Source organism: Natator depressus, chromosome 27 (assembly GCF_965152275.1).
Source record: "Natator depressus isolate rNatDep1 chromosome 27, rNatDep2.hap1, whole genome shotgun sequence".
NCBI classification, from domain to species: domain Eukaryota; kingdom Metazoa; phylum Chordata; order Testudines; family Cheloniidae; genus Natator; species Natator depressus.
Genome location: NC_134260.1, coordinates 8,653,132 through 8,670,636, shown reverse-complemented (window position 1 = coordinate 8,670,636; position 17,505 = coordinate 8,653,132). Strand labels below are relative to the sequence as shown.

At 48.9% G+C, this 17,505-nt stretch overlaps 1 protein-coding gene across 1 annotated transcript; it reads right to left on the bottom strand.

The window, feature by feature from the left end:
• Positions 1-528: 528 nt before the first annotated feature.
• Positions 529-16,241, bottom strand: LSM12 (LSM12 homolog). Its single transcript, XM_074940746.1, has 5 exons — positions 16,034-16,241; positions 13,415-13,548; positions 4,633-4,742; positions 2,410-2,536; positions 529-1,444 (listed from the first exon to the last, which is right to left on the bottom strand). Exons 1-5 carry the CDS (start codon positions 16,152-16,154, stop codon positions 1,352-1,354), a joined length of 585 nt encoding a protein of 194 aa, XP_074796847.1. The 5' UTR covers positions 16,155-16,241; the 3' UTR covers positions 529-1,351.
• Positions 16,242-17,505: the final 1,264 nt, after the last annotated feature.

Here is a 17,505-nt window from a genome sequence, read left to right as displayed (position 1 = left end):
TTCACCAGCTCCATAATCTGGCTTGCCGCCGAGCCGATGGCTACAGTCACCCATGCAGCATGCGATGCCAAATGGCTCAACGCATGAATGCCAGCTGGGTACGGTACAGGACAGGGGAAGGCAGCCCGGTGACTAAAGACTTTTAGGGTTGGGTTTGACAGAGTGACAAAAGCCCTCGTGCTCTCTTAGCAAACGGAGCACAGTGCAGCTCTCTGCATGGGCACTCGGACATATACAAACCGTGTCCCAGCTTGTAAGGATCCCAGACGCACGCACGCCTGGAGCGGAAAGGGGATCAAGCACAAACGGCCTGCTATCCAAGTTCATTTGGATAATTTTGACCTCGAAAAAGACAGAAGCCTACACACGAGCTAACACACACGATAGTCGGTGGCGTGAGCCGACGCGACGCAAGAGAAAGCCACCGTGTCTCCGGATCTGCCAGCCCACTGAGGACAAGAGACGGCTTTGCGGTACCGTACCGTGGGAGGCAGGGAGGAGTAAATTAGCAGCACCATCCTGTGTTATTCCTAGCGCCTGGGTCTTCCCAGACCCAGCCAACTCGCCTTCAGCACAGGACAGTAAGAAAGCTGTCAGAAGAGGTTTACGATTTAGGGAGCACCACCACCTCCTGCCCTCCCAAATCCCCAGTCTTCGTGTGTGTGAACTCTCCAGAGTGTCACACGCAAAGCCACCAACTCTGCCAGGGCTGATTAGGGGTGGGGAGGGTTGTTTGCCTTTTCTTTTTTTTGCCATGATCCCGGTGAAGAGAACTGCTAGAAGCAGAAAATATTTAAAGAACATTTTAATATATATATTCATATATATATTTAAAGATAAGAAAAATAATTCTAATTCAAGCCTTGCCCTGTGCAAACAAAATTAAAACGGGACCATGCTGGTGGCAGAAAGGCCCCGATTCAGTTAACACAGTCAGATTGTTATTTTTATTTTTAGCAGGGTATTGGGGGGAAGGGCAGATTCTCCTACATCAAAGGAGGGAGGGGAGAATGGTGGACCCCCTTTACAAAAATAAAAGGGGGGGGTGTTGTGTGGGGTGGCAGAAGAGGAAAGGAAGTCAAAAATAAAACTAACAAAGTCTGACTGTCCTAGGAGAAAACATGGCGGACAAAAAGAAAGGTTGTCAGTCAAGTAATGGATGATCTTTTAAATTATTCTCTTTTTTTGTTTTAAAGTCTAAAGTTTGGAAGTGGGGAGCTCCCCGTTAAAGAGCCCCCCGGAAATAAAATAGAACCCTGGCCCTCCCCCGCCCCGGCCTCCTTTGAAGAAATCCTGTCGGCTTCTGCTGGATCTTGGAAGAGTGCCCCTGGTGATCGGAAGGGGGCAGGACTCAGGATGACAGGGTGGCTTCCTTCTGTGTTTGCTGTGCTTGTGAACCTTGCATTACCTTTTGGCTTTCCACATCTCTAAAATGTTTCTCAACCTGGCCGAGGGGGGAAGAGAAAAAGGGAGAAGATGGATCAACATTGCTGGGTTTTAATTGTACAATTTCACATGGCGTGCGAACAGGGATGACCAGGTCTCGTGGGTGCCAGGCGCATGCGAGAAAGTGGTCCATGGTGACCAGAAGCAATCGTTGCGACCAGTGGGATTTGCAGCAGCTGGGATGGGGATTACGGGCACATGCTCCATCTCCTCCACCCTGGTAGATGGAGACCGTCAATGGTTCAGCTAGAACTCAACAGCTGTATTTGTCCTACACGGTTTGCAAAGAGACACACTCAGACACAGGCAGTACGGAATGGCATACTCTTCCCCAGAGACTGGTCTATGTCAGGGGTTCTCAAACTTTTGGATTGGTGACCCCTTTCACACGCCTCCGAGTGTGACCCCCCCTTAAATATATAAAAAAGTGTTTTTAATGTATAACATCATTACAAATGCTGGAGGCAAAGCAGGGTTTGGGGTGGAGGCTGACAGCTCGTGACCCCCTGAGGGGTCCCGATCCCCAGTTTGAGAACCCATGGTCTATGTGGCCTGGGGTGGGTGCCAGAGAGATCACAACTCCCCAGTGGATAAAGCTTTAATATCAAACCCGTAACTCCTTCCACAGCCTGACTGCTCCGTCAGTAAAACCGGGACGGGGACCGCACAGCAGAGTCCAGCCTTGGAAGTGGCTTGGCTCCATAGCGAGGGGTTCCACAGGAAACACCAGGCCCCTTTAGTGGACCATTAGGAGACCCCTTTTAAACCATTTCCTGCTTGATTCAAAACCCTGCTGCAGGCACAGACTGCAACAAGAGTTGCAGCTACCCTTCGGACACAATGCACCATTCCTCGTTGGGAGCAGACAGCACCGAGTGGGGGGGAAGGGTCCTTCCACGTGACAATGATGGGGTCCCACAGGTACCTACGTGGGGGGGGGGGATTCACCCTCCCTCTACTCACTATTTTGCGTACGTGACTCAGGGCACTTCCCTCCTTGCCTTTACAGTTTTCCACTTGGTACGGAGGAGCGATAACGACGTCTTCCATCACCACTATGTTCTTCTCTTGCCATTTACAGTCTTTAATGCTGGGAGAGGCAGAAACAGGGCAGGATTTTATTAATACCACCGTGCACTCACCCTCACCCACAACTGCCCAGCAGCTCCGGAGCCCTAACTCTCCCACTCTCACCCGCCTACCTCCCCTCTCATGTGGGTTTCAAAAGGGCCCCCACCCGTTCCCAACACTGGCTGTGGTAGCTCTGAAACCAGATCACTGCAGACAGGAGTGAGCCGCTGCCCTGTCCTGATGAACCAGCCTTGGGGGCGTGGCTGGGCCAGCACACCACTGAAGGCACAGCCAGTACCTCCAGGGAAGGATTACGGGAAGCAGCGTCCCGATGAGAGATCTGTCTAGCGGCAAGATTGACAGAGCCAGAAGAGTACCCAGAAGTTACCTACTACAGGACAGGCCCAACAAAGAAAATAACAGAACGCCACTAGCCGTCACCTTCTGCCCCAACTAAAACCTCTCCAACCGCACCATCAAGGATCTACAAACTATCCTGAAGGACGACCCATCGCTCTCACAGATCTTGGGAGACAGGCCAGTCCTTGCTTACAGACAGCCCCCCAACCTGAAGCAAATACTCACCAGCAACCACACACCACACAACAGAACCACTAACCCAGGAACCTATCCTTGCAACAAAGCCTGTTGCCAACTGTGTCCACATATCTATTCAGGGGACACCATCATAGGGCCTAATCACATCAGCTACACTATCAGAGGCTCGTTCACCTGCACATCTACCAATGTGATATATGCCATCATATGCCAGCAATGCCCCTCTGCCATGTACATTGGCCAAACCGGACAGTCTCTACGTAAAAGAATAAATGGACACAAATCAGACGTCCAGAATTATAACATTCAAAAACCAGTCGGAGAACACTTCAATCTCTCTGGTCACTCGATTACAGACCTAAAAGTGGCAATTCAACAAAAAAAAAAAAACCTCAGAAACAGACTCCAAGGAGAGACTGCTGAATTGGGATTAATTTGCAAACTGGACACCATTAAATTAGGCTTGAATAAAGACTGGGAGTGGATGTGTCATTACACAAAGTAAAACTATTCCCCCACGTTTATTTTTACCCCCTACTGTTCCTCACACGTTCTTGTCAACTGCTGGAAATGGCCCACCTTGATTATCACTACAAAAGGTTTTCTCTCTCTCCTGGTGGTAATAGCTCACTTTACCTGATCACTCTCCTTACAGTCTGTATGGTAACATCCATTGTTTCATGTTCTCTGTGTATATAAAATCTCCCCACTGTATTTTCCACTGCATGCAGCCAATGAAATGAGCTGTAGCCCACGAAAGCTTATGCTCAAATAAGTTTGTTAGTCTCTAAAGTGCCACAAGTACTCCTGTTCTTTTTGAGGATACAGACTAACACGGCTGCTACTCTGAAACCACTCAGAGCCATTGTTGTGGGCTTGGAGTTACGACATCGCCTCTCAGTTATAAGTCGCTCTGCCAGGTAGAGGTGCAAGCCCTCCAGGAAGGGAGCATGCTCAGGGCGCGCTGAGGAACTGCGGATCTGATTGCGTTCTGAAGCGCGGGAGCTCTCCCATGTACCTGTAACACTAGAGTGTGCCTTGGGCTGGCACATTGGCTAATCAAACCCCTTGCACTTCAGCCCAACTGCTCACAAGGCCACAGGCTGCCACAGGCCAGGGAGAGGGTTGAAATGGCACAGCTCCAAGCTGTTAACAGCTCCAGCTGTAATTTGAGAAAGCTGGGCAGGGTTGAGACTCTCCGTCCCATGGGGCCATTTCCACCCACACTACATAGTGAGCTGAAGTGTGGCCTAGAGGAGCAGTTGGCAGCTTGGCCAATCCATGTGCAGCAGACCAGGGCCCATGGAAGGCCGGACAGTGCACATAGCAATGGGAGAGGGCAGCAACGACGGACATGGGGCCAACCCAGAGGAGCCTGGAGGTCCTGTTACACGTATGGGTAGTTGGGAGCGACTAGACAGACCACCAGCGAGAGGGAGGCTCTCGGAATCCGTCCCAGGAAGAGTTACCCCGCCCACTAGAGAACACAGGCGCACGCACGTATCTGAGGGTGAAGGAAACAAAGACCTCCCAGCCACCCTCCCGCAGCCAACTTACGTCTTATGTATAGTCTGGAAAAGCTGCTGTCCCTCCAGAGAGACACCAGCACTAATTGCATACGCCTGGCTCATCTTCTCTTCCTTCTCTGTCCGCGCTTTGTTGGCAAGCTGCAGGGAGGGAAACAAAGACCCGGAGCGTTATTGATTTTTGACCACAAAACAGCAGCGTCCCGAGTGGGAGAGAGGGAGCGGCAAAGAGAAATTAAGACTGGCTGGCCTGCATTTGACAGAGGTGCATCCTGCTGGTGAAATGGTTTGCATAAAGGCAACCGGCTCCAGAAATAACCTGGTACATGCCTTACTGAAGTAAACACAGGGGAAATTAAACTGAGCAACAGCGGGGCTCCAGCAGAAAGACTTCAGGACCACGCTAGTGCAAGCAACAGTGCTCCAGCCCAGAGCTCAGATACGCACTGGGCTCCTGAGTGGTCCAAGTACAGAGCTCACTTAGCTTGTAAGATCTCTGGGGCAGGGACTGTCTCCTCTCATGCAGGTGGCATATCTGAAGCACCATGCACTCCCCCCCTTGATTCAGCCCCACTACAAATAGTTCTGACTATTCAAAGGAGATGTATTCCTAGCCAGGATCGGGGCCCCACAGGGCCGGGCACTGTGCAGCGCTAACATAAGAGTCCCTGCCTCAAGGTGCTCACAGTCTAGTAGCTTCTGTGCTGGGGGAAAAAAAAAAACAAACAAAAAAAAAACAACACACATTTTCATGGTAATTTTGCAAGCCTGAGTTACAGGTTCCCAGCCACTGCCTGCCATCAGTACCTCACAGACCTGACAGGGAACCTCCAACGGCAAGTCTCCCAGCCCATTCAGTGCTTGGCCTCTCAGAGGTGATGGCCAACAAGCCCCACCCAAAACCGTGACACAGATTCCTACCAACTAGGTATGGGACAGACTGCCAGCTCATTTAATGCAAGTCACAGAACAGCCAGGTATTAGCAGCTTGTTTGATCAGGGCTGGATTTGGACTTGTGAGATAGGCCATTTCCATCACACAGAGAAAGCCTACTGGGAAAATGTGTATGATGCCTGTTTGCGTCAGGCACTGCCCTGGAAGTTAGATACTTTAAATGCTCGTGCTATGCATGTTTCTCACATGTTAAAAATGCATCTCTGCACTTCATGGTTTAGATCACAGGTTAAGTTCATTTGATGGTAGCAAAAAAAACAGAGGATGCAAACAGGCCTTTGCCCTTTTCATTCAAAGATCTTAAAGACCTTTATGTACCTAAGTTTAAAAAAAAATAGTCTAGTCTTTTTAAGGTAGTTTTCGTAACCACATCTGCCCTGGAGTTCCCTGACAACTTTGGGGCTTTACAGTCACATTCTCCTATTTTGTGCCCCCTCGTTTCTGTGCAAAGCGCACACACGTGGGAAAAAAAGAGATTATATACAAATGTGCTGTCAAATACACAGCAGCAGAATTGCCCATCTCCTAATCTCAGAATCGTGGTCATTTCAGGTATTAACAGCAAGTGGGTTATTGGGGTTATGAGGGCTTGTCTACACAAGGAACCGGACCAGCAGAGTTATGTTGGAATAACTATCCCAACATAGCTACTTCAGGACACACAACCCCACACACTCTCTGTGGACTCTAGTCTAGAATCAGAACAATTTTATTCTGGAATAGTTACTCCACTCACAAAGCAGAGTAATTATTGTGGAATACAGTACCCATGGGGGAGGGGGGGGGGGAGAGGTTACGTCACTGCATGGGGCTGAAGCCCAGGGCCCTGAGCCCTGCCACCCGGGACCAAAGCCGAAGCCTGAGCAACTTAGCTTGGCGGGGGCCCGTTGCATGGGGTCCCAGGCAACTGCCCTGCTTGCCACCCCCTAACGCCAGTCCCGGCGTTTATAAGCAGAAAACAAGTTGTGGTGGCCCAGGTGGGCCATGGACTTTGTATAGTATGTTGGAGGGGCCGGGGGGGGGGGGAGGGGGGCCTCAGAAAGAAAAAGGGTGAGAACCCCTGTGCTATAGCCCCACGAGAGGGATCCATTCCCAGCTCACAGAACAGGGACGACAGGGGTAAAGTTAACAGACTGCCAGCAGAATGCAGATGGTTCTTTGCCATAAAGGAGAAAGCATCTCACGCCGGCTGATCCCTAGAAAGCATCTTCTGTAGATACAGAGCCAACTTGCAAAACAGCCTGTCCCAGGGCACAGTCTTCCCGAAGGCTCACACCAAATATCCCAAGGAAAGTCACCTTTGATTAGCTAGAAATGGCACATTTCACACAGCTGTGAGATGCATCATCAAGATTCTCTCCCCCACACCCCCTTCCCAGTATGAAAATCCTAAGCACCACAGAGCAGAGGAACTTTGCTACAAACAATTCTCGACAATAGCAAAAGATCGATCCCCCCTCCACCCACGGAGAGAGAAAAAAATCTAGCCAAAAAGCAGCTTGTTGTGTCCTGTTTCAGTGCTTAGGTGAATGAGACTTTTACTGAAGAACTGTGAAGCTGTAATACCAAAAGGGGATGGGGGGGAATCCTTCTCTTGCTCATTAGCAATCCTTCTGGCTGCTGATTGGTGGTTTAGTTAAAGATCACTCAGAGCTAATCTCACTTGGTAGCTGGATTATAAGACTCATTTCAACATAGTTTTCCGGTAATTTACAGTGGATCAGACTCACCTAAGCAAAAACCATGTTTCTATATGGCTGCTGCAAAACACTGTTTCCCTGACTTGTGGGAGCAGGGATTTTTTGCCTGAGAAGGGTTGCTTTAATGGGTTTCTATGGCAAAGTATGGTTGGCTCACCTAGTTGTCAGCAGAGAGAATGCCCAGGGTGGTCACGGTTCTAGGAGCCGCTTAACCGCCTCAGTTAAACAGGGTGGCAGTTTGCATGGTCTTGCTCCCAGTGAAGGCTGGACCTGTAATGCATCCCCCTCTGTAGCTGAGAGACTGAGTTCATTCTTATTGCACACAACCAGCAGTTTATTCCCAGCTTCTCGTGTTTGACAAGACACTGAAGCGTTTAGCAGAAGAATCCTCTGCACTGAGAGAGCTGGATGTTCAGACAGGCTCTTTGTCCATTTGGGTGCTGACTTAACTCAAAACAGTGGCTACGTTGGATACACATTCCCTGTCCAGTGACCTGGCATGTGAGAGAGATGCAGGAGAGACCAGTCAGGTCTTCGCGGGGACCCTGCTTTTACAAGAAATTACACTGTAGGGAGCAAATCTCCTCTGTGAGGGACTGCTAGTGCATCCTACACAGCAGTCCACCGCGTCAAAACCAAGTGGCCAGTCACACGCACTGCCAGACGGATGGAGGGAATGCCTCCGCTGGCCGAGAGCTCATATCACTGTCTTCACATAACTAGACCCCCAGCCAGGAACACAAACACGGTAAATCAAAGCAAAGCACGTCTAAGACTTGCAGACAACATCCAAAGAATGCTTTAGGGATTCCTCCCCCCTAAATTAAACAGCGCTTTAGTCCACCTACAAATAAGGAGGGATCAAGGGGAAACCCCTAGGATTCCAGCCCTCAGCCTCTGACCAGAACAATGTACTTAGTCACCTGCTGAAGAATGAAACTAAGGGTCACTTCACCTGCTGAAGAACGAAACAAACTCACATTTACTGGTGTTCATTAATCCCACATAACAAGCTCCTAATCTGAAGGGTCCTTACAGAAGCATAAGAGCTCATAGGATGTGCTCTATTACTTACCACTGCTACCTACGGAAGAGAAAAATTAACTGCATCTGCAAAAGCCTTGTTTACACGGTTTCCAATTCAAGCATTCAAAGCAGTTTCACTGTCAAATATACTCGGCCGTTCCAGCTCCCCCAGTCTCCAAAGAGCATCTGAACTTGCTGCTATGAGCCTATTAAGCAGATTCAGCTATACACCTTGTGCAAGAGCTCTATGAATGGATGAGTCACTTCCCTTCCCTATTCACAGATGTATGAATGGTATGAATACGTGCAAGCCTAAAAGAAAGCCACCAAGTTCCAATAAGCTGCCTAGCCACATTCCTCAGTCCCCCCCACCCCTGAGACTCCTCACCCCCCAGGTACTAAATGGCAACTAAGTTAATTAGACAAATAGACCTGTTGCCCTCTTATCCCGAGAGGGCCACTCCCAGTTCAGAACTATACAGATGCAGAGTGACATCTCATCGCACAGGCTGAACAAGCTCACATTAGTAATGGTGTCAGTATAAACCAGCAGTCTAGTTACAACAAGGTGAGGCAGACGCCGATCTCTAGCCAGCCTTTTACTGAAGTGGACTTAGTTGTTTGCAGCCATGTCTCAGGCCCCAGGAGCACAGTCCCTGTGGCATCCTCTCTACAGAGCTGTGCAGCCAGGGAAAAGGGTTCTAGGAGGTAGAGGCAATTTACTGGTTGTACGCGGCTGAACGCAGGGCTCACAGCAACAAAGCGGTTGACAAGTCCCGAACCCATCTATGTTACAGCCTCCCTTCAAACCACTGTTATTGGCTGTAGTGTTTCCACCAGAAACTAAGTCTCCATCCAGCCCATGCATAGGACATCTTGTGGCTACCTTCAAGTGTTAGTCTAGCTCCTTAAACTCATTTTTTGAGCCTTCAGCTTCCTAAGTGGACTGCCAGCTCCCGGCTTGAACACACCAGTGAAATTAACACTAAATTAGTCAAAGGACGACATTCGCACCCGGGGAAATAATGTTTGTTTCACAGTTCTCCTTTCTCCAACTCCTTTACTTTGCTCCCAAGGCCATAGATTGAAGAGTCCTCAATTCAGATCCTTTCCAGAACATCTCCCTGGTTTGCCCACCACTGCAACTGCAAAATTGTCTTCGTTCAGCCACATCTTGACCAAACATCCTCATCATCTACATTTCTTAATGCTTGGCAATTCCTGTTATAATCTTTTACAGCCAGGTCCTGTGGGCATCACAAATACCATAGTTCGACTTTCACCGCAGGATGCATAAACATATCACCCTCTCTCCATCCTGCCTTCTAGCAGCACATCCATTTACCAGTCCTATTCACAAGCGTTGCCTCCTGGTTTTCAAGTTTCATCTTAACTAAATTTCTCTCTCCACTTTCCCTGCTTGCTCACCTCCCCTTCCCAGGGCTCTTTTATTTGTGCTGGATCCGGGATTTCTTCTCCATGCTGCCACATCCACCTGCGACCAATACTCCAACATTCACTCCCCGTCCCTCATTCTTCCATTCACACCTAGGACTGGTGTAGACAAATACTTTCTTTGCTGTTTTAAATGGCAGCTCTCTATTTCCATCTTCATACATCATCCCCCGCCCCCGTATGAAATCTGTACTCTGTTAAGAGTTTCTCTACATCCCTTTAGTAGCATTTTTTAACTTCCTCTGACAGGCCAGCTAGCAGTTTGCACTACTTCCCAGTCCTGAAGCATCCAGACAACAGCCTACACAGCCGCCCTTGGAAGAGGAGTTCTGTAAATGCAAGAGGTATGAAATGCTGCAGTCGTCTCAATCAGGCAAAGACCATATTTTTTTAATTATGGGAACACAGACAGATTTCTGGACACTTGAATTGCCAGCGGAAGTACAATTTGATTTGGGTTTCTTGCACTGAAGAATTTCTATAGAGCCTTCCTGCCAGCAAAACTAACCAACCAAGTGCTTTTAATTGAATAAGTTTGTTGGTTAATACACCATTAAATGTGCTATGCATACAGTGATCCCCCCCCTCATAGCCAAGTAAGGACCTGTAACATCTATTACACCTAAGTAGCAGCATTTACAGTTACAGCAGGTGATGCAGCTACAAGGTGTAATTATGTCTCTGCAGTAATTGGGTCATTTGATACCTTGGTCAACACGATAATCCATCAATAAGCAAAAGGAAACTAACATAAGCCACAGACAATGCCACAAAAGGAGTATACTTGTGTTTAGGGACAAAGCCTGTGGTTCCTAGGTATCGTGTCATGTTACCTTACTGGGGATGGCTTATATAGTGCAGGTTTAATGCTATACTGGGAACTCCACCCACCACAAATACTACCTTGTCTGTTAGCAATTACCACCACCTGGGTCAGATTTTTCCCCCCCTCCCACCCACCCCTAAAAACTTCCTTAAAAAATGGCAGCCACACCCTCTTTAAGATTGCTTCTGTCAACTGCATTTCCTGCCCTGAAACCTCCCTCCACTTTAAAATGAATCAAATAAAGCCAAATCCAAAATTTACCTATACCCTGAAGATTCCAAATCTCTAATTTTGACCGCTTGCCCTCCGATTTTAACTCGGAAGAATGCTAACCCCGCAAAAGTCCCATCAAGCTGAGGCAGCCCTGCCAGAAACTGTGTCCATTCCCTCCCTCACTAAGATTACAGGCGAGTCTCATTTTACGCTGGGGTTACAGTCCGCAGTCAGCGCGTAAAGCGAAAATCACGTATGGTCAAAGTTACATTGATGTAATGGCGGGCGGAATCGCCCGCACTACAGGTACAGTATCTAAATTGTTATTTTTCTCTTTTGTTTTTGCCGACCGCACAAAGCTGAATTCGCACATGTTAAATGCGCGTAAGATGAGACTCGCCTGTACACTGAAATGCAGCTGAAGGATGTATTTGTCTACCATGCAGTTACAGGCTAAAGCCTTTCTCCAACACTCCAGGGTGCCATTAGAAGACCAGCACCGATCATGCAAAACCCTAACTAAGCTACACCTTCCCTACACCGCTCTGTTTCCCCAGCCCAGTTGGCTGGGGCATTTAGCACAAGGCATCCAACTTATTTGACTGCACCGGATCATTTCCCTTTCCATTTCTCAGACAGTACCTCTTGAAAACCAGAAATGATCTATTTTAGATGGGAAGTTACATTCAAGTTACACACAGATCCCTGAGATACAACTGACCACTCCGTGTCTTTCAAGGCTTCTGGGCCTTCCCTCCATAGGAACTCTGACCTGCTCACAAGAGCGCGAAAATGCCAATTGATGGGAATCCATTGGAGATTGAATAAAGCAAGGGCACATGGCAAACATGGGCTGGAAGGGTGACTGCTTAAGTGTTAACCTGCCCATAGCCACTTCTATCCATTAGCATCTCCTCCAAAATGGGAAACAAATACAAGCGGTTTTGACCTGTGATTCTGTTGCCAATAATGTCAGTTCTTGACTACACCACCTGCCAAAGAAAACCAGGGTGCTGCAGGTAGCAGTGATGGGAGACTCAGCGGACGGCAAGCTCTGTGAGCAACGAATGCACAACCCTGTATTAGCATTGCAAGGAGACAGCACTATGAAGCAAGCTACTTTTTGGCCGAGAGATCCTGACCACTTGTGGTCACTGAAGAGCCGGCTGCACTTTTATATAAGACTATGGGTGTTAGCCCTAGTGTCCTGGCTAAATTCCAGCTCAGGTGATTGTAATCCACCTACTTAGATTTCCACTGCACTTAGACACAGGAAAGTTACTCTTCACTTCCCGCTGTGACTTTCTACTGCTGAGATACTGGGGCTTCAGCAGGAAACAGAGGGTTCCACACAGCTGCAGTTTTTCTAGATGAGATGCTAACCGAACTTAAAACATTAGATAGTCATTGAGGTATTGAACACAGGAAGCCTTTGGTCACTGCCACTTCACACACCTTTAACATTCAGATGCCAGCTTGCCATTATTAGGCCTGGTCTACACTTAAAAGTTAGGTGGACGTAGTTACAGCATTCAGGATCTGAAAAATCCATACCCAAACACCGTAGCTACGTAGACCTAACCTCCAACATAGATGCAGCTAGGTGGATGGTAAGAATGCTTCTGTCAACATAGCTACAGTTGCTCAGGGAGGTGGTGCTCCTACAACAGAAAAACCTCCTCTGCATAGTGGAAAGGTTTACACTGTAGGTGTTACAGCGGCTTAGTACAGCTGTGCCGCTGTGGTGTCCATGATGTATACGTGGCCTTAGGATCATAGGTCTGTGTATCCTATAAGCCTTGCTTGAGTCCAGTCACAACACAGTAAAACCCTGACTGACTGAGTGGGGTCTTACGGTGCAGAGTGGACTATACCGTGGTCCCAAATTGCACCTACAGCAGTTTAGACGCCAAGGCTGTGGCACACTTCAGGATAGTTAAGACACAGAGCCAGTATCCATGACAAGGCCATGTTGAAATCAGGTCCAAAAGCGCCCTGGATTTTGACACTGTAAACAGGACCAAAAAGCGTACACATACCGTACTAACCTAGACAAGCCTGGTGATCAGCACTAAAATCATGTATGCACTGGCTGAACAGCAAGCTGGACCCAAGACAAAAAAAGTTGGTCTCGTCAGTTTCCTTGTAAAATACATTAAGCAGAAGAAATGGACAATAACCCATTCCTCCTCTAGCTCCATTCAGCCAGGTATGCTCCATACCATGCTTTGGCAAAACACATGCAGCTAATTAAGCATGGCCACAAGATTCCGGACCATCACATTTTCATCTGCACAATGAAGAATTCAGTTGTCCATGGACTAGTCACCTTGGAAAACCCCCCTCCACATTCTCTACTTTAGGCCTGAATGATGACCGCTAAGTATAAAGATGGACAGACTGCCCATTAACATAGAAACGTTAATGCACTTCAAAGTGCTTCACAGTATGTGGGGAACCAGAATAGCAACCTGCACATGAATATTTTGATTTAAATTCATAAAAGCAATGTCAGCTAAGCAAACATTGGGCAAAGTAGGGTATTTTAACAGTAAGAAATGCAACCGATCTGCAACTCTTCCTGTCAATCAAATCAAGTGTAAATCCATGAGCACACAAAAGGATAAAGGGTCCTTACCTTGCTAACATTGAGTGATGCTAAAGGAGGAGGGGTTTCCGTGCGGTCATTAATTATTTCCACTTCTGAAACATACTGTAAGTTTACGAGCAGGATATCTGCATGGTTGGGCTTTCCACTGGAAGAGGGACATTCTGGAGGAAAACAGCATTAAGGAAAACAAATCCAGGCAGACACACTTAACAAGTCTAAAAAGACAACTGGTAAGGAGGGCTATTTGATGGAGTTTAGAGAACAAGTCAATAGAAGAGTTAGATTTTCAGCATATAAATTCTTCTACCACACTAAACCCTGTAACAATGTAACGATTGGTCAGCAGTAGAAACCAGAAAGGGTGCTAGCAACAACTACTTAAACTCAGCTGCTGCCAGCATGGCTTCCCTGACCATGGGACAGGATCTTTTTCTTTTGCTAATAATTGTTATAACTACATTGTAGAGAACCTAGGATGCTGTGTGATCTACAGCATGCTTTTCAGGGGTACGTACAACCGTGCCCATTCTAGTCAAGGAAGCTTAGAGGGGTTTATGTCATGGTTTTGATGGTGGTGGGGAGAAGGCATTGCTGATCAGCACAAATGTCAATAAACCTTTGCTTATTTACATGGAGAAATTGACCAAAATAAGCCACTGCGGAATAAGCTACTCCAAAATAACTCTCTGTGTAGGGCACTCATTCTGGAATAAGAGTGTGCGCATGGGTAGTTATTGCAGGATAGCTACTGCACTTTAATTTCATGCCCTACCTTATTCCAGAATTACTTCCCCATGTAGACAAACCTTAACAGACACACACTAGGTCTAAAGTCTCTACCAAGAACATTACCTTACTGCAGATGCCACCTGAACACAAGTTACTCTAGTCATGCTTTCACCCACATAATAATCAGGTGACAAGCTCTAAAGATTCATAGAAGAGACTTTCCCATTCATTACCACATTTTCGATAACATAAACCTTATATGCATTTGAGGTAGTTTGACACTTCTAGAATGACAGAAAAGTGTAAATTAGCCATCAGTTTACCACCCCCAGAAAAATCTTTATAGAACTGACATTAATTCCTGCGCAATCTGTTCCCGATGAAGAGGGATAGTTAGTCCTCCTCTCCTTCATCTGTCTGCTAGAGTAAGCAGAGAAGAATATATCAAGGCGAGAGAAAGATGGTGGGTTTATTAGCATGAGGAGACTGCATTAGACATATGGCTCTGTACACTGCCTCTCCACTCCTAGGAGGGGAGGGAGACTGGTCTCATCCATATAAATGAGGCACACCTGCAGCTTAAAAGCAGAGAACAATCAGATCTCCCAAACAAAGTTAACACTACAACTGATATGAAAACCTCACCTGCAGAAACTCATATAAAAAAGGAGAAACTTAGGGGAGAGAAAACTGGGGAAAATACATCACTCCCCAGAGCACTATGTCCAGATCACATCCTTTTCTCTGGAAAGGGATCAAAACCTGGCCCGCAAGCTAGACCATCTGACCCTACTTCTCAGCCTCCCTTTGCTGTTAAACTCCACATTCTCATCAAACCCAGATAGCACTGCCCCCTCCAGAAGGGGAGGAACCATTGTAACATCCCACAAAGCAACCTACTCAGATGGCCTCCGCTTCCTTTTGAAAGGTTCAAGCAGCACTCCCAAGGCCAGCTGAGACACTGTCCTGACACTGGCTAGCAGTGCCCAGAGGCGGGGAGGCTGGAGACAGAGCTCGTACAGGCAGTGGTATGGACTTTGATTCTGGAGTTTCTCTCTCACACAGACCTTGGGGCACCCTGCAAGGCCTTTCCTGAGCATGTGGCGAGAGGCCTGCATGGCCTGTTGTAGACTAACCTTTTCAGTGTGTCCAGAGACTCACGATGGGCTTATGTATTGCCAGGATCTCCATTCCCGGCTTCTACCTCTATATAGCCAGCAGTGGGCCACACAGAGAAGCAAGCACATATCACTCTTTCCCTAAGCAACCTACCCACAGCATCTACCTCTTACCCTTACATCCGCCCCCCCCACCCCGCGCACACACACACACACACACACACACACACACGTGTCCTAAGGCAAGATCAAACTCCCCCCCGCTCCCCGCAGCTCCATTTTCCCTCCAAAGCCGGCCAGCATCCACCCCGGCCTCTTCTCCCCCCCTACTACAGTGCCCAAGGTAGATCAGACACAGCCCCCCCGCCCCGTGCAGCCCCCCGGCTAGATCACAGCCCCGCCCCACACGCCAGCCCCCCCCGCTGCTCTCCCCGCTCCGCCAGGCGGCTCCCAGGCCGCAGCAGAGCCCCCCCGGCCACAGGGCCCCCCAAACGGTGACCCCCACCTGAGCAGGATCGCTCCCGCCCCATCCAGGCCCGCTCCCAGCCCCGGGCGCTCCCCCACCCCCGCGGCGGGCGCCAGGCCCACAGGCTTCCCCCCCCCCCGGCCCCTGGGCGCCGCAGGGCACCTGCCCCAGCCCCAGCCCCGGCTCTCCCCTCGGCCCGGCCCCGGCTCTCCCCGCTCCCCTCGGCCCGGGCCCGGGCCCGGGCCCGGCCCCGGCTCTCCCCGCTCCCCTCGGCTCGGCCCGGCCCCGGCCCCGGCTCTCCCCGCTCCCCTCGGCCCGGCCCGGGTCGGATACTGAGCGCCAGCATCTTGCTGGGGTAGTCGAAGGCCACCACCTCGCCCTGCAGCCGCTGCTCCTGGCAGGTCCGGCACGACACCTGGCTCCCCACACTGAAGTACTCGCCCGGGGCCGCCATCTTGTCTCAGCAGCGGCCGCCGCGGCTCGGCTCGGCTCAGCCACCCAGCCACAGGGAGCCCCACGCCAGGCACGGGGGGGCGGGGCCACGGCCGGGGAGCGGAGGGGGCGCTGCCGCGTCGCCCCGCGCGGCGTCTGGCGTCACGACGCAAGGAGGCGGGGGTCTGGGAAGAGGAGGAGAGGGGCGGGGCCCGAGAAGCCGCAGACGGGGAGGGGCGGGGCCAGCTGGGCGAGGTGGAAGTGTGACCTGTGGGTAGGCGTGGTCAGGAGGAGTGGGTGGGGCCATCTGGAGGGGGGAGGCGAGGCCAGCCGCGCGAGGTGGGATTGTGTGACCTTGGGAAGGGCTTTCTGTGCAGTTTAGGATGCAGCAAAGGTTCCATACTCGTCCACCCAATATACACACACACACATAAACCCCTCCTTATAGAAATGCATATATTATATATATATATACACACACACCCTTACAGAAATGCATATCTTTTATATATATACACACACATATACCCCCCTACAGAAATGCATATCTTTTATATATATACACACACACACACATACACCCCCCTCACAGAAATGCATATATTATATATATATATAGACACACACACACACACACACACACACACACCCTTACAGAAATGCTGCATTAAATAAATCCTAAAGTGGGTCCATGCAAATTAACAATGATAAAAAATAAATCTTGCATTTATTATTCACCACCTTTTCTGCAGTGCTCCAAAACGAGTCAAGCACTTTACCAACACATCAGCAGCCAGTTCCCCAGCCCAGAATGGCGTACAGCCTAAACAGAGATCCCATTCAGACATCCTGCTATGTGGGATGCATGTGATACAAATAAAGGCCCCAATCCCTGCAAGGAGATTAGATCCCCCCACTTGTGCAGATCTCGCTTTAGGATCCAGGCTAAAGTTTGCTGTGTGGCATGTGTGCAAACAAACAAACAAGCCCACAATAAAAATGACTCTCTGATCCTTAAAAAGATGCTATGATGCAGAATAAAACGATCAACTCCCACACAGTTTCCTTATCCCTGGTGAAGCACTTTGTACGTCATCATTCCAAAGTATCCAAGTCTGCAGCAATCTGGGAGAAGCAAATTGCATCATGACAGAATGGGATCCCACCCCAAAGTCAATTGTTTTCTAGATTCTTGTGAAAGTCCCTTGAGGAAGCACCAGGCATCTTCCTTACTTTTCTGGAAAGGGTCAAGAAAGTGTTTTATTTATTCTCCCTTTGTATGCAGCGGTTTAGCAAAAAGAGGATTAGTTTGTTACCACTGATGAAATTAAAGATGACCTACAAAGATTTTTTGTTTTAAATCGGGTGTGTGC

Coding starts and splice junctions, on each gene's coding strand:
- LSM12 (XM_074940746.1), bottom strand. CDS start 16,154: ATGGCGGCCCCGGGCGAGTACTTCAGTGTGGGGAGCCAGGTGTCGTGC. Junction 2,537..4,632: donor TTCCAGACTATACATAAGAC/GTAAGTTGGCTG, acceptor TGCCTCTCCCAG/CATTAAAGACTGTAAATGGC. Junction 1,445..2,409: donor TGAGTCACGTACGCAAAATA/GTGAGTAGAGGG, acceptor CCCCTCGGCCAG/GTTGAGAAACATTTTAGAGA.